At 50.2% G+C, this 22,040-nt stretch overlaps 3 protein-coding genes and 1 pseudogene across 10 annotated transcripts in view; 3 read left to right on the top strand and 1 right to left on the bottom strand.

Annotated features, from left to right (window-relative positions):
• Positions 1–12,007, top strand: part of GATAD2A (GATA zinc finger domain containing 2A) — a 109,955-nt gene extending 97,948 nt beyond the window's left edge. For 4 of the 8 annotated variants that reach the window (XM_006778319.2, XM_006778317.2, XM_015557736.1 and 1 more), the window contains 8 exons: positions 753–842; positions 1,140–1,271; positions 1,441–1,608; positions 3,417–3,696; positions 5,499–5,797; positions 6,444–6,518; positions 6,806–7,001; positions 10,511–12,007. In XM_006778319.2, coding sequence (XP_006778382.1) covers positions 753–842; positions 1,140–1,271; positions 1,441–1,608; positions 3,417–3,696; positions 5,499–5,797; positions 6,444–6,518; positions 6,806–7,001; positions 10,511–10,641 — 1,371 coding nt within the window. In that variant the 3' untranslated portion in view covers positions 10,642–12,007. The remainder of the gene's footprint in view (positions 1–752; positions 843–1,139; positions 1,272–1,440; positions 1,609–3,416; positions 3,697–5,498; positions 5,798–6,443; positions 6,519–6,805; positions 7,002–10,510) is intronic. The other 4 variants (XM_006778318.2, XM_015557737.1, XM_006778320.2 and 1 more) reach the window with 4 other exon arrangements.
• LOC107181584 lies at positions 7,820–8,182 on the top strand (annotated as a pseudogene).
• A 4,758-nt stretch (positions 12,008–16,765) lies between the features above and the next one.
• TSSK6 (testis specific serine kinase 6) lies at positions 16,766–19,075 on the bottom strand. Its single transcript, XM_006778316.2, has one exon. The coding sequence runs from the start codon at positions 18,684–18,686 to the stop codon at positions 17,865–17,867; it is 822 nt and encodes a 273-aa protein (XP_006778379.1). The 5' UTR covers positions 18,687–19,075; the 3' UTR covers positions 16,766–17,864.
• A 343-nt stretch (positions 19,076–19,418) lies between these two features.
• Positions 19,419–22,040, top strand: part of NDUFA13 (NADH:ubiquinone oxidoreductase subunit A13) — a 9,088-nt gene continuing 6,466 nt past the window's right edge. Inside the window, exon 1 of the mRNA XM_006778315.2 lies at positions 19,419–19,566. Coding sequence (XP_006778378.2) covers positions 19,473–19,566 — 94 coding nt within the window. The 5' untranslated portion in view covers positions 19,419–19,472. The remainder of the gene's footprint in view (positions 19,567–22,040) is intronic.

Here is a 22,040-nt window from a genome sequence, read left to right as displayed (position 1 = left end):
TGGGGGCTTATTTGAGTTCCCACCCCACTCCGTCAGCAAGTGGATGTGGCCTGACTGACGTCAGTTAATCTCCGGGTGGACAGAACCTGTCTGTTGTTTCCTTGTCAGTTGTTGAAGATAAGGTAAAGTGACCCAAGTCTGTCACTGTCCCTTCCCTAGTGGAATGTTACTTAAGAATCCCAAGATTGGGCCCGGCTGGTATGGGTCAGTCGTTGAGTATCGACCCATGAACCAGGAGGTCAGGGCTCTCGCCCGGGTTGCAGGCTCTATCCCCAATAACGGGAATGCAGGAGGCTGCTGATTGATGATTCTCTCTCCTCATTGATGTTTCCAACTCTCCCTTTCCCTCCCTTACTCTGAAATAAATAAATAACATATTTTTAAAAATGTTAAAAGAATACTAAGGTTGGTATTAACCTGTCCAGGACCTGGGCCCTTTCTCATTGCTTGCCTTTCCTGCCCCCTGACAGGCAGAGCCACCGAGTGATAGCAAGAGTCCCAGGGGAAGGAGTGGTGCTGGAAAAGCTCTCCTCTGCCCATTTTTGTATATGTCAATTCCTGTCGCAGATAGGCAGGGGTCACTTACCAGGCTGGAAGCAAAACCTTTGCAAACTTAGTGACAGTGGGGCCTGTGCTTCTAGGTGCTTCCTATCCCTTTGGAATAGGAAGAACATCAGTCCTCCTCCATCAGGATTATGGGGTGGGCAGGACTGATGGCTGTCTCATCTACCGAGTATCCTGCTTTCTTGCAGCCCACAGGCTCCACTGGGAGCACCGTGACCACCCCTCCCCCGCTCGTGCGGGGCACCCAGAACATTCCTTCCGGGAAGCCATCACTTCAGGTCAGTTCCTTCCTCATTAGGCTCTTGAGGAACCCTGTAAAAGGCTGCCTGTTCCTTCTGACTAGACTGGGTGAGGTGGCTGTCCTGGTTGGCTGGACTCTTGCTCTGGTGGGGCCTGTGTCTTGACTGAGCCCACGTTTACAAGTCTTTTGTTGTAGTCTATGTTCTTTGTTGCTTTTATGTGTTTTCTATTACCTCTTTTTTTGGTTAAAAGTATGTGTTTTTACAAAAATAGTAATAAACCTGTTTGTTTAAAAAAACACATGTTAAGATATGAGGATTGGTATCTTTTGACAGACCTCTTCGACTCGAATGCCTGGTAGTGTCATCCCTCCACCCCTGGTCCGTGGTGGGCAGCAGATGTCCTCAAAGCTGGGGCCGCAGGCAAGCTCGCAGGTCGTCATGCCCCCGCTTGTCAGGGGGGCTCAGGTGAGCAGGGGTGCACCCTTGGGACAGAATATGGCCAGGCAGCTCCAAGCAATGGTTTACTGCACATAAATAACCATTTCCAGTTCTCAGGCTGGGGCTGTGGAGCACAGCCTTTCCCTCTACCTCCCTCCATTGTTCCTCATTGTCTTGTTCCCACCCCACCCCACAGCAAATCCACAACATCAGACAACATTCCAGCACGGGGCCGCCTCCACTCCTCCTGGCCCCCCGGGCATCTGTGCCCAATGTGCAAATCCAGGGACAGAGGATCATCCAGCAAGGCCTTATCCGTGTTGCCAATGTCCCCAACACCAGTCTGCTCGTCAATATCCCACAGGTGAGCGCCGTGCTGTGCTGACATAGGGAGTGTGCCGTGCAGCTGCTCCCAAAAGGGCCCACAGTCCTGAGGCACACTGGGGTGGTGCAGTGTGACCTCAGAGCCAAGTGAGGCTTCGGACATCCCTTGTGGTTTGTACTTGAGCTCCTCTGGGCCTGTCAGGCATGAAGGTCACAGGCAGATATTCTGATCTGCCACGTGACAGAGGTGGAGAGTTGCTGAGAGGATGAGGGGTGCAGACCTGAGCTGAGACGGGAGCCTGAGGTCTTGGGAAAGGCAAGTTTGGGGGATAGATAGGGCCAGCTAAGATGTTTGGTGGGCCTGGAGATGGCTGGGGGCACTAGAGCCTTTCCTACCCTTTCCCCCGTAGGCACAAGCACATGAGGAGCATGTGTCTGCAAATGTCCTCATGGCACCAGTGTACCTATTCTTATTCACAAGTCCCTTCAACTCTGGACAAAGCCTCTGAGATGGGGTGGGTTTGTCCCCACCCAACAGATCCAGGAAGATGGGATGGCGGGGGCTGATAGGCTAGAAGCAAAGCCTCATTGACAGATAAAATTATTGGGTATGCAGGGGCTTTTGCTGATGGGCATGTCACCTTCTCTGCCTCCATTGGCCTAATATATTCTTGTTTTTTTACATAGGGATGTCCTGGCAAAACAAAATCTTGACCTATACAAGCAGTTTATCCCATAAACCTTGATCCGGATCCCTCCCAGGTGCCAGACCCTGTTCTCAGCTCAGTGTGCAGGGAGGATGGAAGAAAGCAGGCCAGCATCAGTGGTGCCAAGGTGTTCTGTTCCCAGTGGGGTGGGGAACCCAAGGAGGGGTCGAGGAGAACTGGCTGATTGGTCAGTGGGGCATAGGCTAGGTCAAGATGGTGTGATGGCGTCCTCTGTATTGAGGCGTCTCTTTGATTCTGAGACCTTCTGTGGGGGTAAGGATCCTGGGAAAGCATCTGTGCTTCCTAAAACCTGTGATGTATTACAGGCAAGTTATCAGGTTGTGCATTTTCCTGGGGGTGGTGTATGCAGCTTTCCTTGAGCTTTCCAAAGGGTCCTCTACCTTATGAAGCTAACTAAGGGCACTATCGTGATCAGTTCCACGTTTTGGGGAGAGCACTTGACAGTGTTGGGGGTGAGTGAACTGGAGCAAGGAGACGATGGAGCATTGGTCACTGGGGTTTAGACAAAGACAATAAAGTAGTGCAGGAATAGCAAGGGTTGAGGCACAGTCGGGTGGGGTGGTGTGACCTCAGGGCGAGGGGTTGGTGCAGGAACTGCTCTCTACTGCAACCCTGATAAAGACATTAGTATCTCCAGATAAGCACACACAAAGATGCCCTCAGGGGAAATGCCACAGATGCCACATGAGCCACCATTGCACCCCTGTGAGGAAGGAGGCTGCCCAGACCTGTGCTGAGAGGAGGGTCAGGCCATAGAGCTGGGACAGTGGTCATGCTGTCCTGGGTTGGTGCTGTGGGGACATTGCAAAGGGGGTGCCCACTCTCTTGGTTATAGTGACGGGTTGCTTTATGGATATCCTCCTGGCAAAATACAGCAAATTACAGATTTTTTAATGTGTGTGGTTTATTTGATATCAGCTAAGCCTCAAAAGTGGGTGTACAAGATTGGTCATCTCATAGGGTGAATGGTTTAATGCTACTCTGTCTGCTGCTCACAGGTATCAAGCAGCTCAGAATTAGTGCAACTAATGGTGCTGACCTAGGCTGTGGGTGCAGTGATAGGGCCTGCCTTGGTGCAGGTTGTCCCTAGCACTCTGACCAGGTTGTTGTTTCCCAAAAGCCATCCCCAGCCTCACTGAAAGGAACGACAGTCACCTCTGCTCAGGGCAACTCCACCCCCACCAGCGTGACTTCCGTGGTCACATCTGGTGATTCTCCAGCCAGCCGGCAGGCGGCCGCCAAGCTTGCACTGCGCAAACAGCTGGAGAAGACGCTGCTTGAAATCCCCCCACCCAAGCCCCCTGCCCCAGAGATGAACTTCCTGCCCAGCGCTGCCAATAATGAATTTATCTACCTGGTTGGCCTGGAGGAGGTGGTACAGAACCTGCTGGAGACGCAAGGTGAGTGGGCCCTGAGCTAGGGTTGTTTTCATCTCTTCCCACTGAAGTTTCTATAACATAGGTTTTTTTCAACGTACAGCATCTGTCTATGCACCTGTGGTGTACCCAGAGCTGTCTTAAAGATTGGGTGTTTTGGATGCTATGGGTAACATTGCATCATCAGTTTGTGAAGTTTAATAGCTTTTTTTTTTTAATCCTCACCAAGGACATGTTTAGATTTTAGCGAGAGAGGAAGGGAGAAAGAGAGAGAGAAACATCAATCGGTTGACTCCCATGTGTTCCCCAACTGGGGATCGAGCCTGGAACCTAGGTTTGTGCCCTGACCAGGAATAAAACTTGCAACCTTTTAGTATACTGGACAGTGCTCCACCCGGCCAGGGCAGAGGTTCAACAGCTTCATAAACACATTGCAGGCACCTTTCCTGTTAGGGCCTCCTGAGAGCCAGGCCCTGGTGAAGCTCAAGGGTGCTAAGGGCGGTCAGGGTGCCAAGCAGCGCACTGTGATGTTGGTGTGGGCAGTGAGGAGGAATGCCTGCCGAAGACTGACATGACAGGCTTTGCTTCCAAACAGGAAGTCAACACAGAGGTGAAACTTTCTGGAGCTTTGAGTTTTCAGAGCACTCTAGATGGGAGAGGGTACCTACACTTAAGCCAGATTCACTAAATCACCCTGCTTGTAAACAATTTGGAAAATGCACCTGTGTGGTAGGAGATTTTAGGAATAAAAGAGCATAAACAGAATAGCGAGCAAAAACAGTATTGAAAATGGAGGCCATGTTAACCCTTAAGGGGTCTCCACCAGCCATTGTACTAGGGACACTTGGGGCCTGAGATGGAGCTAATAGTGACATGAATTGGGCAGCCAGCCTGAACCTTTTTCTGTGTGATCTTTTCAGATGCTTATACTGAGGAGAAGGCAGAGTCATAACTTGTCCAGGGGAACAGAGGAGAGGCTGACAGGCTGGCTCCACCTGTCAGGTTACCTTGAGGGACCACAGAGAGGGGTGCAGGCTCTGACATGGCCTGGATATATGTCTGGCTCCCTTTGGTGTCTTCTTTATAATGAATAATGAATAATGGTAATATTAGCAAAAGCTGCTGCGAGCCCTGGCTGGTGTGGCTCAGTGATAGAGCTTCGGTCGGCTCACGCAGCAAAGTGTTGCTGGTTCAATTCCTGGTCAAGGCCACATACCTAAGTTGGTTTCTCTGGGCCCCAGTTGGCTGGTGTGAGAGACAACCAATCATCCATCTCTCTCTCTCTCTCTCTCTCTCTCTCTCTCTCTCTCTCTCTCTCTCTCTCCCCCCAACACCTCCTCCTCTCCTCTCCCCTCCCCTCTTCCCTCCCCTCCCCTCTTCTCTCCATCCCTCCCTTTCACTCTCTTTAGAAATCAATGGAAATAATACCCTTGGGGGAGGATTTTTTAAAAACCTGCTGCTGCAAGGCTAGTCTAGTGTAGGAAGGACAGGCAGAAGGCCAAGTCAGGACGAGATGCCTCCCTGTCCTACGCTGTGACTGGGCAAGGCCATTGAGAGAAGCCAAGCTGATGGCACCACATAATGTTTTTGAGAGTTGGTACCAAGAATGCCTGACCTACAGCATTTCCAAAGCTTCAGCCTGAAAGGCTTCCCTGAGGCTGGCCCAGTATCTGTACACAGTCGGCATCTACTGAGGCTTTGGTTTTCTGATAGCCATTGGGCCACCAGGCTTGGGGTGCTTCCCTCTTCTATCCTGCATGTTGGGTAGTTGGGGTTCTGACTGGCATCTTGTTCCTTTGGTGTGAGCCCACCCGTCTGCCCTACAGCAGGCAGGATGTCAGCTGCCGTTGTACTGTCCCGGGAGCCCTACATGTGTGCACAGTGCAAGACGGACTTCACATGCCGCTGGCGGGAGGAGAAGGGCGGTGCCATCATGTGTGAGAACTGCATGGCATCCAACCAGAAGAAGGCGCTCAAGGTGGAGCACACAAGCAGGCTGAAGGCTGCCTTTGTGAAGGCACTGCAGCAGGAGCAGGAGATCGAGCAGCGCCTCCTGCAGCAGGGTGCAGCTCCGGTGCAGGCCAAAGCTGAGCCCGCCACCGCCCCACATCCCACTCTGAAGCAGGTGAGTTCTTGTCTAGGAGCCAGAGTTGTGACCTGGAGGTCTGGGAACTTGACTGGGGCCTCATCCTCCAGGAGAGATGCTGTTCCCTGGCAGGGAAGTTGTTGCCAGCACGCACAATGTCCTGGTGTTCTGTCCACACTCGGCAAGCATCTGCCTGATTGTCAACTGTGTCTAAATTGTGTTTAATGGTGGTGTTTGGTGGTGAAAATACTAATTTGCAGTTTTTTTAGATTTTGTAGCTTTCACATTCATTGTGCCGCCGACAAGTACTTCTTGTCTATAAGGACTTTTCTGAAAGCCACATTCAGATACAAAAGAGGCGTTCTGAAGAAATGTTCTAGCTAAATTAAGGAGATAAAGAAGTTTTCTTGGCTGCTTTTTTTAATGCTCTGCTTTCTACCCTGTATAGATCCAAAGCTTTGTGTTGGCAGTTTTTTGTATCCTTGGAAGTCATTTGTAATTCACTAATGACCACATCTTCTCAAGGTCCCTATAATAGTGGGAGGCCACACTGTCCTCAGGAAATGGCCTGTCATATGGGGACTAGGCCTCATGTGGCCACAGCTGCTGCCCTTTGGTCACTCTAGGTCACCCGGGGCCGGCCTGTGGATGGTGCTGATCTTGATTTCAACCCCCATTTGTGTAGGTCATAAAGCCCCGGCGTAAGTTGGCGTTCCGCTCAGGAGAGGCCCGCGACTGGAGTAACGGGGCTGTGCTACAGGTCAGAACTGCAGTGCTGGGAGCCCCCTGCATTGCGCCACCAACCAGCCCTCACGCCCCAGACCGTGACCACGTCAGCTGCCTGCGTCTGTCTCTCTCTTTCTCTCTCTCTCTCTCTTTCCTTCCCCTGTCCCCTTGGTGTAACTTACCTGGTCTCCTGATTTTGGACTTTAGGGACCCCGTGTGGGTGGGAAGAGGTCGGCCACAGCAAGGAAAGGCTGCACTGACCATCTCACCCTCTACCTTTTCCTTTCCCACATGAGCCATTGCACCCTCTTTCCACTGCAGGCCTCCAGCCAGCTGTCCCGGGGCTCGGCCACAACACCCCGAGGCGTCCTGCACACGTTCAGCCAGTCGCCCAAACTGCAGAATGCAGCCTCAGCCACAGCTCTTGTCAGCAGGACCGGCAAACATTCCGAGAGAGCCGTTAGTTCTGGCAAGGGCAATGCCACCTCCAACTGGAAGAAGGCACCCCTGAGTACAGGTAGGTGGGCAAGCCCCCAAGGAGCTCAAAGTAGGGACCTTGCTGTGGTTGGGTCCATCGCTTTCTTATTTTAGCAAAGACTTGCACATGATGAAGGGAAATGGCACAAAGGGCCCTGAACCCCAGACCTGCTCCCTGAGAACAGCTGCCTCCCAATTCTTTAGCTGAATCTCTCTTGTTCACTAAATAGGATGACCTCAACAAGTGGCAGCCCTGAGTAGATACTAAGTAGCCCTTGATGTCTCCACACTCTGTACCCAAACTCTTAGCCCTTCACTCAAAATGTAGGACAGGGCCCAGTTCAGGTGTCACCCCCACCATCCAGTAGACTCCTGGCGGCGTGGATGCTTATCTACCCCCTTGGCTCCTGGCCCCTGGCAAAGGGAACACTTGTTTTTACTGTTAACTTTTGCCTTTTCTGCTGTACTATTTTCTGCTCACCCAGATAGTGTCTTTTATTTCCTGATCTGTGGGCCACTCTTCCCACCTTCTTCTGGCTTGGACAGATCAGGTAGTGCAAAGTACAAAATAGAACAAGAATGTAGGGGCGAGGAGGGGGACTCTGGGGTGAGGGCTGGGAGTTTAACTGAGGTGGGAGGCACCTTGCATGTTTAGCCAGTCGCCCAAACTCCTGAGGAGACAACATTTTAAGAACAACCCAGGGGATGAGGAGGTGCTCAGGCAGATATTTTTTAATCTCCCTCAGTCCTGCCATCCTGGGTCATCCTATTTTTAAAATTTCTTATTTATTTGCTAGCATTAAGATGAATGTTAAATATTTCTGTTGATCAAAAATGAAAAAGTGACTTTCCCTGCTGATAGCGCTCGCAGACATGGCAAACATTCCTAAAACCTGCCGAACTTTCTGTAAGAAGTGTGGTCAGCATCAACCCCACAAAGTAACATAGTACAAGAAGGGCAAGGCTTCTCTGGATGCGCAGGGAAATCAGCGTTATGACAGGAAGCAAGAGTGGCTATGATGGGCAGACTAAGCCGATTTTCCGAAAAAAGGCTAAAACTACAAAGAAGATTGTGCTGAGGCTTGGATGCGTTGAGCCTAACTGCAGATCTAAGAGAATGCTGGCTATTAAGAGATGCAAGCATTTTGAACTGGGAGGAGATAAGAAGAGAAAGGGTCAAGTGATCCAGTTCTAAGCTTCATATTTTGTTTTATTATATGACAATAAAATCTTGATATGTTAAAAAAAGAAAAAAATGAAAAAGTGAGCCCAGCCGGTGTGGCTCAGTTGGTTGAGCATTGTCCCATACACTGAGAGGGTGCCAGTTCAATGTCCAGTGAGAGCATGTGCCTGGGTTGTGGGCTTGACCCCCAGTGGATGTGCAGGAGGTAGCCGATCAATGTTACCCTTTCACATTGATGTTTCTCGCTCTCTCTCTCTCTCTCTCTCTCTCCCTTCCTCTTTTTAAAATCAATAATAAAAACATTAAAGTCAAGGCTGGGTATGGTTCAGTGGTTGAGAGTCGACTTATGAACTAGCAGGTCATGATTCTGTTCCAGATCAGGGTACATGCCCAGGTTGCCGGCTCAATCCCCAGTAGGGGGCATGTAGGAGACATCCAATCAATGATTCTCTCTCATAATTGATGTTTCTCTCTCTCCTCCCCCTCTCCCTCTCTGAAGTCAATTAAAAAAATTTATAAAATACTAAAAACACACAGCAAAACGGGTAAGTGAACAGTAGACACAAAAGGCTGAGTGAAGGAGATGGGTGAGAGCGCTCATTTGTGGGAGTGAGCACATGCCACACCCCTGTAGGAAGAAGAAACACCATCATAGAGGAACCCTAGTTAGACCGGGTAAAGTAGGGCTGTTTGTGCAATGGAAACACAGGAGCCCACTGTACATGCAGCTGGCCAGAGTCTCTCATAGGAAAGAAGCTTAGAAGAAGAAAGACATTCATCTGACCGTAGAAGAATTTGGACCTCCTGGAAAGCAAAGAGCATTTGTAAATACTAGGCAAAGATACTTTTGCTCAGCATGTATAAGATACATACAGCTAAGAACTCACAGGCTAGTTAGAAATTCTTTTTGTGGGAAATTTGGAAGTACATGAAATATGAAAAGTCAAGTATGAGTATATGCATGTATACCAGTGATGGCGAACCTCTTGAGCTTGGTGTGTCAGCATTTTGAAAAACCCTAACTTAACTCTGGTGCCGTGTCACATATAGAAATTTTTTGATATTTGAAACCATAGTAAAACAAAGACTTATATTTTTTGATATTTATTTTATATATTTAAATGCCATTTAACAAAGAAAAATCAACCAAAAAAGTGAGTTCGTGGGTCACCTCTGACATGCGTGTCATAGTTTCGCCATCACTGATGTATACACTGTGATAGCAATCATGTGAACCTGTGTGTGCACTTAAGGGTGATGTTTGAAAGGGAATATGAAGGAATAAATAGTTGCTCTGTTCAACAGTCAGATTAGAGATAAAAGTGTCAAGGCTTAGAAGCCACATTTCCCAGGAGAGTTCTGCCAGAGCTCCAGGTTACCCTGGGTTTCTAGGTAGTGGTTTGAGAGAAACTGGGTGGGATCTAGTTGGTGGTGCTGCCTTGAATATGCAGAAAGGACTCTAGTGCATTTGACCTCAGAATCCTTGTTCCACAGTCTCTTAACCTCCACCAAAAATACTCTTGGGAGAGCCCTGCTGCTGTAGCTGGGGATCCAGGGCCGTCCTTAGGCCAGGCCAGCCAAAAACCTGGTGTGTATGTGTATCATTTCTTCATTTTCCAATTGTAAAAATGATACTTTGGGAATATTTAGAGAATATGAAAAAGGAAGATGATGGCAATGGCTGGTATTTTCTACTCCAGGAGAACAAATGCAGCACTTAGAGGCCTTCCTCAGTCTGCCTCTTCATTCACGTGTCCTACACATGAGTGTCCTACAAAGGGATTATGCTTTGTGTGCCATTCCGTGCACCTCTGAATGGTTTAGAGAATGTTACCCTATCCTTTTTGATGGCTGCATGGTATTCCGTCATACTAATTTCCCAGATGCCTCATTCAGTCATTTGTTATTTTTCAGTTCTAGATAGCACTGTGGTAACCACCTCAGTTAACAGAGCTCTCAAATAGCCTATGGAATATCTGTTACTGTGGCAGAGGCTGGGGACATTGTAAAGGAGATTGAGTTTTTTCCTTTTTTTGTTTCTTTTTTTGTTAATCCTCACCGAGGATTTTTTCCATTTTTTTTTTTTGAGGGAGAGAGGGAGAGACAGAAACATTGATGTGAAAGAAACAAATCAATTAGTTGCCTTCTTCACGACCTCTGACCAGAATCAAACCCAGAACCCTTTGGTCCGCAGGCCGACACTCTATCCACTGAGCCAAACTAGCTGGGGCAAGTTATTTCTTAAATTCTCTTCAGTTCTGAGGCGGGATTTGGACTGCCCAGGCTCAGTTGGCCCACTCAGCTGTCCTCCTGGGAGCCTGCCCCTGACTGGGACCATCTCAGCCTGTTGCTCTGTTCTGTTGCAGGTGGGGCGCTTGCGTTTGTCAGCCCCAGCTTGACAGTGCACAAGACCTCCTCGGCTGTGGACCGCCAGCGGGAGTACCTCCTGGACATGATCCCGCCACGCTCCATCCCCCAGTCGGCCACGTGGAAATAGTGTGAGCCGGCCTTGTGGAGAACAGGCTCCCTCTTCCTTCCCACCTGGCCCGCCACCCTCTGCTCGCTGGGGAAGACATCCTGCTCCCCAAAAGAGCGAGCAAGCGAGTGTCTGCCACACTGCGGAAGCAAGAGCTCCCTTCATTCTTGGCTGCAAAGTCTGTGGCTGGAGGGCCGCTTCACAGGTGGATGAGGATTATTATTACTGGGGGACCTTTCCCATGGGCTTTCCTCCTTTCTTTGCCTTTAGTTTGCCCAACACCAGCAGAAAATTGGACCTCGGGGGCTGTTTCTGCTCCCGCCCTCCTCTTCAGCCCCCTCAGGGCACATGGGCAGCCTGGACACTGTGACACACTCGGGCAAGACCAGAGCTCGGGGCTTCTGAAGTTGAGTGGACCGTTGTTTTGTTTTTGCTTTTTCCCCACCTTAGCCTCCCAATCTTTGACTGCCTTCCTTCACGGCAATCTCTAGGTTGACAAGTTTTTTTAATCACCTCATGATGATGGAGTTTAAAGTAAACCATGCAGACCCAGGGGTTCCTGCCGAGCACGGCCCCCATGCCCCAGAGGATGGGCCGCTGACTGACCAGCCCTCGTTTGCTCCAGCAGAAGGCCTGTACTGCTGCTCGTTCTGGAGACCCCAACCTCCCACACTTAGCAGAAGAACAAACTGCAACCCAGACCCAGCCAGAGTGCCTGGGATTCTGAAAACCACACTGCTGCCCTTGGAGAAGGGAGTAGAGAAATGGCAGCAACATACAGAGCCTGAGCAGGAAATTGGAGGGGCGGGCTGTTGTGTTTTTTTTTTGTTGTTGTGGTTTATTTTATTAAATTTTTCCTTTTCTTTTCCTACTTATTTTGATAGACAACATCCCAAGCTGCCCTGGCTTGTGCTCCCGTCAGGTGTGTCAGGTGGGGAGATGCCCCTGCCCCTCACAGACTTTAGGGTTTCCGTTTGGGTCTAGTTTAGAACCTTCCCGTAAAGGAGGCCGTGCTGCCAGTGTTCGCCTCCGGACATTTTTTTTTTAACCTTCTTTGGAGTCTACAGAAATGTCTTACAAAGGATCAGGTCTGCTCTTAGACGTGTTTCATTTCAGGTTTTTCCGCTCCTTAAAAATCAGTTCCATGAGGAAAGGCAGATGTCATGTGTGAGCTGCACACAGCACCAGCTCCAAGCACATGTGAGGGTGTCCCATGTGTGTGCACATGCATGTGTTGACGTGGAGACGGGGCACGTCGCTCCCCACTTCAGCTCCTGCCCTGGTTTTCCTGTCCATGCAGTTAGGGACTTAACTTAAAATCCTTATTTTATAGGGCTGCCTTTGAACACATTGCTTCAACATTCTAATAAAGGCTCATTTAACCCCCTCTCATGTGTGAATATCAGTGTTTAGAAAACATTTTTAACATGTGGTCGAAGACCTAGTTTTGCAAAATGTTCTAATTTTTTCTATAGAACCCTAAATTTCTCATTGATTTTTGTTTTGAGTACATGGGCTGAAGGAGGGGAGGGGCGGGCAGGGAAGTGTGGCTTTCATAACAAGATGCAGGGATTGGGGGAGAAAGGGAAATTAACATTCAGGAATGTGGGGAAAGGATGTGCTTATACACCAAAAACTCAACGAGTATGCAAGCATTTCTATTTCTTGCTTGTGTGTGTGTGTGTGTGTGTGTGTGTGCGCGCGCGCGCCTGGTAAATAAATACCCATCTTATATACTACCCTGAGCTGTTAGCCCTCTCTGTTCAGTTACATGGGCCAAACTCCAAATCGTCCAACAAGGAGCACTGGCCTGACCACTCCCAGCAAACAGACCTCAGTTCTATGCAGTAACTGAATCAGGTGTCTGGGCCAAAGTCACTCATGCACTGGAGGCGGGTGCGTTTTATTAAAATGACAGCTAAAGTGTCCACCACCTTCCCATCCAGGTTGACTAGGTCTGTGACTTGAGTCATATGTTGATCCCCAGCCCCATCAGAACTTGGCTCAACCACGCTCAGGAACCACCTCTTATCTCACCTTGCTGGGCCAGACCACCTCAGGCAGAGGACAGGACAGCCAGGCCCTGGCTTTGCCTTCTCCATCCAGCCCAGCTTCTCCAGGCACATTCCCATCAAGGACAACTTACTATGATGGAAATGTAACTTTTTAAAAAGGGGGCAAGCCCAGCTGGTGTGGCTCAGTGGTTGGGTGTCAAACCTATGAATCAGGAGATCACAGTTCAATTCCTGGTCAGTGTACATGCCCAGGTTGTGGGCTCATCTCTAATTGGGGGGGAGGGGGGTGCAGGTGGCAGCCTATCAATTATTCTCTCATCATTGATGTTTCTATCTCTCCCTCTCCCTTCCTCTCTGAAATCAATAGCCGTGGCAAATTTGGCTCAGCGGATGGAATGTCAGCCTGTGGACTGAAGGGGGTCCCAGGTTTGATTCCGGTCAGGGGCACATGCTCGGGATGCGGGCTTGATCCCCAGTTGGGGATGTGCAGGAGGCAGCCAATCGGTGATTCTCTCTCATCACTGATGTTTCTCTCTTCCTCCCTGAAAGCAATAAAAATATTTTTTTAAAAAGAAATCAATAAAAATATGTTTTAAAATTTTGGGGGGCCATCTACAGGATGGTAATAAAGGACAGTGAACTGCTTTAAAAATTTTTTTTAAAAGGGCAAGAACGTGAGAGGCTTTAATCCAAGCATGTCCAACTTGCAGCCTTTGACATGCTTGCTTTAGTCTTTAGTTCATTTCTACCATTTTAAAATTCCACGCCCTCCCCCCTTTTTCTTCAGTTTCCCACTTTGCATTGTAACATCTTTGATAAGCCCTAAATGGGTATTTATGTGATGGACTTTAAGATGTTTCAGACAAGGCATTGTTAAATACCTCTCTGGGTGTGGGGTTTGAATATACTAGGAAAGGAAGTTAACAGTGTGTTCTCTCAGCAGCAAAGTTCACCCCCTGAAAAATCTGCCACGGTGCTGGGGTCCTGGTTTCCCCCAGAAGTGTCGGGGCTGAGAAGACCTGGTTTCCAGAAGCAGTGAGAATGTAGGAACCCCTAGGCTCAAATGACAATTTTAACGGTCCCTACTTATATGGGACACAGACCTCTGACAGCAACTAGAAACTTAAAAATGTCAGTTATTCTTTGGACTGGGGTGTGGGGTTCACAAAGCTTATTCCCCATTTTGGTGGAGAAGCAGGTTTGAAATGGCCAAGTGCATATGGGTATGTTCACATACATGCATGCCCCCTTGTAGCTGCTCATGGCTTTGGCCATTCTGACCATGTCATGGGGACTCTGGTCCTCATTGTTCCAACTGTGAAGTCAGGGCCACACCTTTGACAAGGCAGAGAATGGCCCTTCTCCAGGGGCCTCTGATTCACTCTCTTCCCAAGATCTTGAAGCAAAAGGTGCAGAGAAAATGAAAAGCTATTGAGTACAGCCCTGCCTTGCTCTGTCCCCCACACATCTCTCCTATGGGCAGAGACAAGGAGAGGAGTTTTCTGTATAAGTAATATAAGCATTCTCATCACAGGGGTGTAAGTAATGGGAATGGATGGTCTTTGCTGTTGCACCATAGGTTTTGTGTGTGTGTGTGTGTGTGTGTGTGTGTGTGTGTGTGTGTGTGTCTGTGTGTCTGTTTTATGCCAGGTTATATGCTGCACATGACATTTGCCTAAAGATCTCCAACCGAGCTTTTATTAAAATGACAGCTATGCCCTAGCTGGTTTGGCTCAGTGGATAGAGCATCAGCCTGCGGACTGAAGGGTCCTGGGTTCGATTCTAGTCAAGGGCACATGATTGGGTTGCAGGCTCGATCCCCAGTGGGGTGTGTGCAAGAAATAGCTTATCTATTATTCTCATTATTGATGTTCCTATCTCTCCCTCTCCCTTCCTCTCTGAAATAAATGAAAAAATAGATATTTTTTAAATGACAGCTACAGTTTTATAATCTTTAGCAAAGTATAATAAACAGTTACACTAGTGCAGGGAGGTAGATTTGGGGAGGTGGGTCACTTCTATTTATTTTGACTAAATCTTTGATGATGATGTAAAACCAAAAAGTTGACCACCAAACAAGAATAGAAGTTCCATAAACAGAGGCTGGAATAAATGGCTATACATGATGTCACAAGGAAGTTTTAGATCTGAAGCACAATAAAGAAATGATGTGTTGGCTATATTTTTCTTTTGTCCCTCGGCTCTGGTTTTCCTGCTTTGTTTAGTTCATGTATGGGGCAGGTTAGAAACTGGGTAAGGGCAGCAGAGTGACCGACCCTTTGTTAAGGTGGAAGCAAAGGATAAGAAATCTGCTTCTTGGGCTTCCTTCGGACTTCACTAACCATGTGGGGGGAGTCCTCCCCAACTGGGCACTGTGCTCTCACCTCTGAGCCTCTGTCTCCACCAAAACCAGGAGCTTTGTGGCCTGGGGGAGTGGCTGAGACTCCAGTGGGTTTTTCCCTTTGGGCTGGCTCTTAGACCCTTCCAGTTTCCACCCTGAGTGGTTTTTCCAGAGTGCTTTTCAGGCTTGGCTCCCCTTAGTCTTTGCTGCAGGACACAATGTTACAGATGCAGGTTTTAAGTACAGATGGAGCCACCCAGCCAGGCCCTGAAATGAACAATTGCTTGTGAAAATTTGTTTTAGAGGTTGACACTGTTTCAGGTTTTTCATACTATCTGAGACCTGTGATCACTTGGGTAATCTGTTACCCGTGTTTTCCTGGGTGCTTCCTTTTTTCTCTCTCTTTCTGGTTCTTGTTTTTGTTGTTGAAGCATCCCTGCCTCTGGTGGTGGGTGCTAATTGCCCTCCCCAACAGCCAGCTCAGTTTCACCTGGGCAGGCATGACTGGTAACAGAAATTAAACCCAAACCCAGACAGTCTACCTGTGACATCCTCACTGATGCCCCACGCTCTAATACCGGCTGCAGGAAACGCACTTGTGAAGTGCTTTCTTAGGGGCTCTGCACTCAGCCCTCAAGTGAGTCTGCTGATTAGCCACAGGCTCCTCATTGGACCCAGGGGCGAATCTGTTTCTCCAGCTAACAAATGGTACACCCACCCGGTTCCCTGAGATTTTGTCCCTTCTAAACTAAGCTGGCTCTATGGCCATGGGGTGGAAGAATACCTTGGCCCATTGCTCATGCAGATTCATCCCTGAGGAACAGGCAAAGGCATGTGCCACACCCCAGGCAATGGGATTGAACCTATGACTGGCAAAGAGGGAAAAGAATGGAATGACAAGGTGGTGAACTTGTAGGCCAAGTCTTTAATGAAAAGGGGGAAAGTATTGCTGGGAGTGGGAACAGCCAGTAAAAGTCTCAGAGGTGTGACCAAGCCTGGCAGGTGGAGGATGAGAAAGGCAGTATGGCTGGCCAGCGAGGAAGATGGGTGAGGATGTGGGTTTTATTCTGAGTGAAGTGGGAGCTTTGAGAAGGATCGAGGTGCAGTCCTCCAGTAAACCACAGCCCTTTCCAACAACCCCAAGGATGTGTTTCTGCCCCCATTTTCCAGGTGCAGAGCCTGAGATATGGTCCAGGTAAGAAAAGGCACCCTTCTAGTGTAAACCAAAATGTTGGTTTTTCTGTCTCAATTCAGATGTGAAAAAGCCAGATGGAGGCAAGACACTTCCCCTCTCTTAGCCTGGTTCCTCATCTGCAAAACGAGGGGTTGGGATCACAGCCTATTTCAAGGCAGTGAGAGGAGAGCTGGCACTTAATCCCCAGGGCACCTGAGGTTCATGGAGAGTGAATGAGCAGGTTTGGGGCATAGTCTCCTTAAACTGGTCATGGGCTTCAGATGGAAGCAGGCAGGATTAAGGTTTAGGGAGATGTTTCCCATACCAGTAACTTCATAACAAAATAAGCTTCAAACTCCCCCAGGCCATATGGGGTCCCCTCTCCAGACATACACCTTTACCTCTCCACCTCCTCTCCATTCCAGCCACAGGGGCTTCCTGGCATTACTCAAACACACCAGCTCCATCCTTTTTGGGAACTCATGAAACACTTTCCACTATTTCCAGTGTCTGATTCCATAAGGGTTCAGTTCAGATATCTCCTCCAATCCCTCAGGCATCCTCCACCCGACTCCCCGCCCCCAGCATTTAGCACAATTTACAATTTTTAAAAGATTTCCATGCAATTTTTTTGACTTTTTGCCTCTTCACCGAGGGCAGGGATGGATCTAAGCTTCTTGAGTCCCAAAGCTTGGTATACAGAAGGAGTTCAATAAATGAATTAAGAGAATTGAACAAATCAGCTGGTCCAGTGGACTTAGGCCCCACCCTTGACTTTCCCTCCAGACTCTTACCCTCACTAAGGAAGGGGCCCTCACTAAGGAGAGCTTCCACCACCTCCCTATCCTACTTCAGCTAAATTTGGGTTCAAATCCCAGCTGTGTTCATGGGCAGTGACATCTGTGTGGGTATCAATTTCCTTATCTGTAAATGCTCAGTTGATTTCGAGACAGGGTCTCCCCACCTACCCACACCATTCCCTTTTTAAAACATGAGAAGGGTGCTGGGTCTTTGCTCCCTAGCCCAACATCTCTATTCCCAGGACCATCACGACCCTGGGAACGACCTCAAAGTCAAAGTCCCTTCGACTCTTCCCAGGCTGGGGGATCCCCAAATGTACGGGTTCGAATCCCACAACTCCCTTTTGAGAACTGGAGCAAGAGCCTTAACCTTTCTCTAAAGAGGGGCGCCCGCGCCTGCCTTCCGGGGAGCGACCCCCTCTCCCCGCTCTGTAAAAGGGCGGCATTGCTAGAGCCAGGTGCGAGGTAGAGCGAGTTTATTGCAAATTACAACGCGGGTGGCGCCCCGGGGCGCGCCGTCCCGCGGCGGCCTGCGAGGCAGGCTGGGAACGGATGCACTCAGCGTGCGTCCCCTAGTGGGCAGCTCTACCTGGCAGCCTCCTCCGACCTCAGAGCAGTCGCTCAGTCCGCGCAGGCGCATTGCTTCAGCATCCTCTGGTCTCGCCCCCTCCCGGGGCCTTCTTGCGGGGGAATCGAGGACGCGCATGCGCTCTCCGGTTCGTGGAGGAGGAATTAGATTCCAAACAGGGGCCACTGTGGCCCCCGCCGTGGAGAAAGAAGGAAAGGGGAAAGGACGCATGCGCATTGGTGCGCGGCGGCTTCGCGGGACTCTGGAAGCGCGCTTCTCGCGTGTGGTATACAGAAGGCCGCGCTTGCGCAGTGCTAGGGGCGGCGGGTATATGGGAATTCCGGGTTTAGCCGGAGTCCCCGGTGCGCAGCCAGCCGTTGCGCGCTACCTGGCCCGCCGAGGGTCTGGCCGACGGGCTGAACTGCAGCAATTCAGTGATCAGTGACTTGCAGCGCTCCGACAGCTCGAGGCCGTCGGGGTAGAGGACGCCGCGCTTCTGGCGCCGGGGCAGGCCAGCGATGTCTGAGTCATCGAAGGGCATGCACCCGGTGACCATGACGTAGAGCACGACGCCTAGGCTCCACACGTCGTACTTCTTGGGGTCATAGGGGATCCCCAGGAGAACCTCCGGCGATGCGTAGGCTGCTGAGCCGCAGTAGGTGGTGCTCAGGTCAGGGTAGCCGTGAGCCTGGCGGCCGAAGCCAAAGTCGGTGAGCTTGACGCGGCGCTCGTCAGGGCTCAGCAGCACGTTTTCGCACTTGAGGTCGCGGTGCACCAGGTGGTGGTCGTGCAGGTAGCGCACGGCGCCAGCGATTTGTGCGAAGAGGTCGCGGGCCTGCCCCCCGGGGATGCGCCCGTTGCGCTGCACGGCCTGGAGCAGATCCGTGGCGGCTGCCTCCATCACGATGTACAGCTTCCCGTTGCACACCTCGATGAATTCGAAGACGTGCACAATATGCGGGTGCCGCACGCCTCGAAGGATGGACAGCTCGCGGGGCAGGAACTTGTTGACGAAGTCAGGCGGTGCGCGCCGCCGGTCCACCACCTTGATGGCCACCGTTCCCTTGTACTTCTTGGACGTGGCCACCTTCACCTTGGAGTAACTGCCCTCACCTATCGTGCGACCCAGCTTATAGCCGAGATCGCTCAGGAGTTTGTCGCCCGACATGGTGGCGCCTGGGGCGCACGGGGAGCAGGAGGCGGCTGCTGTCGGGGGGCGGCCGGACTCCGATCTTGGGCCTAACCCATGGCGCTTGGCACCTGCACACCCGCACCCCCATGTGCCCACTCCCGGGTTCCCGCCGCCGCGGTGCCTTTTATTACCCAGGTAACAATTTCTGCCTTGTGAAGTGATTGCGGGCGTCACCCTACCTCGGGGTGGGGCCCCCCGCGGGCGTCACCCCGCCTCGGGATGGACCCCCCAAGGCCCTAGGGCTTTATGACTCATAATCAGTTCCTGATGAGAGGCTACTACTTCCAAGGGCTCCCGACCACCGCCAAGGAGCAGAATCTGTGCCAGGGGTGGGTGGCTCCTTGCGAGTCCAAATTTGAGCAGCCGCCGTCCCCACCCGACTACTTGTACCAAGCCTTGACTATGTGGAGGACAGACCCAGAGCGGGGAAAACGGGTAAGGGGGCTTAGCTCGGTGACCTATCTCCCTCCGGAGCTTGAGTGCCCTGCGCATCGCCCCAGAGGGAAGGTGAAAGGGAAGTCCTTTGATGCAAGAACCTGGGCGACCCCACAGGCTCCAGGCGTCCACACCGGCTGAGCCACGCCTCGTCGGGGAGAAAAAATGCGGATTCCTCGGCTGCAGCCGGGCGTCGTAGCCAGTTCTCCCGCGCAGTAGGACGGCCCCACCCGGTCCCTGCGCGACAGCTTCCGCCACATTCATCATGGCGGCGATCGCCGCCTACGTCACTTCCTCCCGCGACCGGAAGTACAAAGCACTGCGACCATGGCGGCCTCGAAGGTGAAGCAGGACATGCCCCCGCCCGGGGGCTACGGCCCCATCGACTACAAACGGAACCTCCCGCGCCGGGGACTGTCGGGTCAGTGTCCGTCTGCGCCGTGGTGTCGGTCGGGGCCTCCGGAGCGCCGCGGCGGGGGCGGGGCGCTGGGGAGGCTGTCAGGCCTCAGTCTACCTGCGGTGCGAGGAGAGGCGGAGTCTGGCTGTACACCTAGCGTCCGTGGTAACGATAACTGCTGAAATTTGTCGAGCGATTACTAATTACTTTAATTTCTCCTCCTAACAGCCCAGAAGTCGGTCCTGTTAATTATTTCCTTTTCACAGTAGGTTAACTTGAGGTTAGGTTAGCCTGAACCCCTAGCCCTCGGCCACGCTTCTGTTTTACAGGTGGAAAAACTGAGGCCCGAGAGAGGCTGCGACCTCACCCGCGGGGCCACCCAGAACAGAGCTGGGGTCCAAACCCGAACACCGAAGGAATTTAAAAGATGTTCTTTGTGGTGGTTCCTCGTTGGTGCTCTTCACTCGTAGGATGTCCCAGGAATATGTATTCTTAAGTTTTTCAAACGTTTTAAGTAACATTTTAAAATTCGTGCCTGGCCAGTGTCACTAGTGGTTGAGCAGTCGACCCATTAAGCAGGAGGTCATAGTTCGATTCGGGTCAGGGCACATGCCAGGGTTGCGGCTGGGTCCCCAGTATGAGGCATTTAGGAGGCAGCCGATCAATGATTCTCTCTCATTGATGTTTCTGTCTCTCTCTCTCCCTCTCCCTTCCTCTCTGAAATCAATAAAAAATATATTTTAAAAAAATTTTGTTGGGTTCATCACAGAAAAATGTAAGAAAGTAGAAGATGCTCATACTTCACACCCAGGATTAACAAAGAAATACAAAGAAATTTAAAACAAGTTAATTGTGAATACATTAAAATCTGCATATAGCCCTAGCCGGTTTGACTCAATGGATAGACCATCGGCCTGTGGACTGAAAGGTCCCAGGTTCAATTCCGGTCAAGGGCACGTGTCCAGGTTGGGGCTCCATCCCAGTGTGGGCGTGCAGGAGGCAGCCAATGATTATCTCTCATCATTGATGTTTCCATCTCTCTCCCTTCCTTTCTGAAATCAATAAAAATATTTTTTTAAATCTGCATATTATGCTTTAATAAAAACATTTGTGGGTATAGTAAAAAAAATAATAATTCAGGCGGTAGAAAAGTTGTCTATTGATAATTCAAGCCCTTCCCCTCCCCTTGGCTTTTATGTATCCCAGAACAGAGATTGGCAAACTTTTTCTATAAAGAGCCAGATAAATTTTTTTTTATAAATATATTTTATTGATTTTTTACAGAGAGGAAGGGAGAGGGATAGAGAGTTAGAAACATTGATGAGAGAGAAACACCCATCAGCTGCCTCCTGCACACCCCCTACTGGGGATGTGCCCGCAACCAAGGTACATGCCCTTGACCGGAATCAAACCTGGGACCCTTGAATCCACAGGCCGACGCTCTATCCACTGAGCCAAACCGGTTAGGGCCAGATAAATATTTTATGCTTTGTTGGCCAGATTGTCTCTATCCACTGCTGCTGCTTTTTTTTTTTAACAGCTGTTTACAAATCTAAAAGTGTTCTTAGTCGGAGGGCCATACAAAAATAGGTTAAAGATAGATTTGACACCACATGGGCACTCAACTCATCCTAGAGCACATTGAACGAATCTGAGTCATAACAACCAGGCCAGTGCACCCCTCAGGTGTGCTGCATAAGGTCTGTGTGACCAGCCCTTGGGTCTCCTTGGGCCCTCCCCACTGGGCATCTTTTTTTTTTTTTTTTACCTACTGACACACCCTTTATACCAGGGGTTCTCAACCTGTGGGTCGTGACCCCTTTAGGGGCCAAACGACCCTTTCACAGGGGTCGCCTAAGACCATTGGAAAACACATATATAATTACATATTGTTTTTGTGATTAATCGCTATGCTTTAATTATGTTCAATTTGTAACAATGAAATTGGGGGTCACCACAACATGAACTGTATTAAAGGGTTGTGGCAGTAGGAAGGTTGAGAACCACTACTTTATACCTTCATACTAATCCTCTTCCTATTCACACTGCAGCGGGCTCTAAATGCCATTGCCTGGAGTTGGATCTCCTTATCACATCCCTTTTACATGACTTTCATTGTAACACATACAAACCCACCCCAGTATTTCCGGGCTGCAGAGGTGTGAGGAAGATACCCCTTCTGTTGGTGTGGTCTTTGCCTATGCTCTTGCATTCATTCATTAACTGTTGAGTGTGCGCATGGCTGTGGGCCTTGTCTTGAATTCACTGTCATGCCACGCCTGTATTTCCTGTTGTAGTGAGTGGTGGGGTCTAGGCTACCCAAGACCTGTTTTGCTAGGGGAGGGCCTGAGTGACCTCTCTGAGGAGGAGTTCCTCAGGTGGATGGACCAGCAAGTGCAAAGACCTTGTGCTCTGTCCTGTACCCACCCTCATCCTCTGTTGTCATGGGCCTCCTTTAGCCTTGCCTCTTTTGAGCCTGGCACTGTGGCCCCAAGCCT

Source organism: Myotis davidii, unplaced genomic scaffold (genome assembly GCF_000327345.1).
Source record: "Myotis davidii unplaced genomic scaffold, ASM32734v1 scaffold448, whole genome shotgun sequence".
In the NCBI taxonomy this organism is placed as follows: domain Eukaryota; kingdom Metazoa; phylum Chordata; class Mammalia; order Chiroptera; family Vespertilionidae; genus Myotis; species Myotis davidii.
This window is presented reverse-complemented; position numbering and strand designations above follow the sequence as displayed.

Excerpts from the sequence above, each read along its gene's own strand:
- TSSK6 (XM_006778316.2), bottom strand. The coding sequence starts at position 18,686 with ATGTCGGGCGACAAACTCCTGAGCGATCTCGGCTATAAGCTGGGTCGC.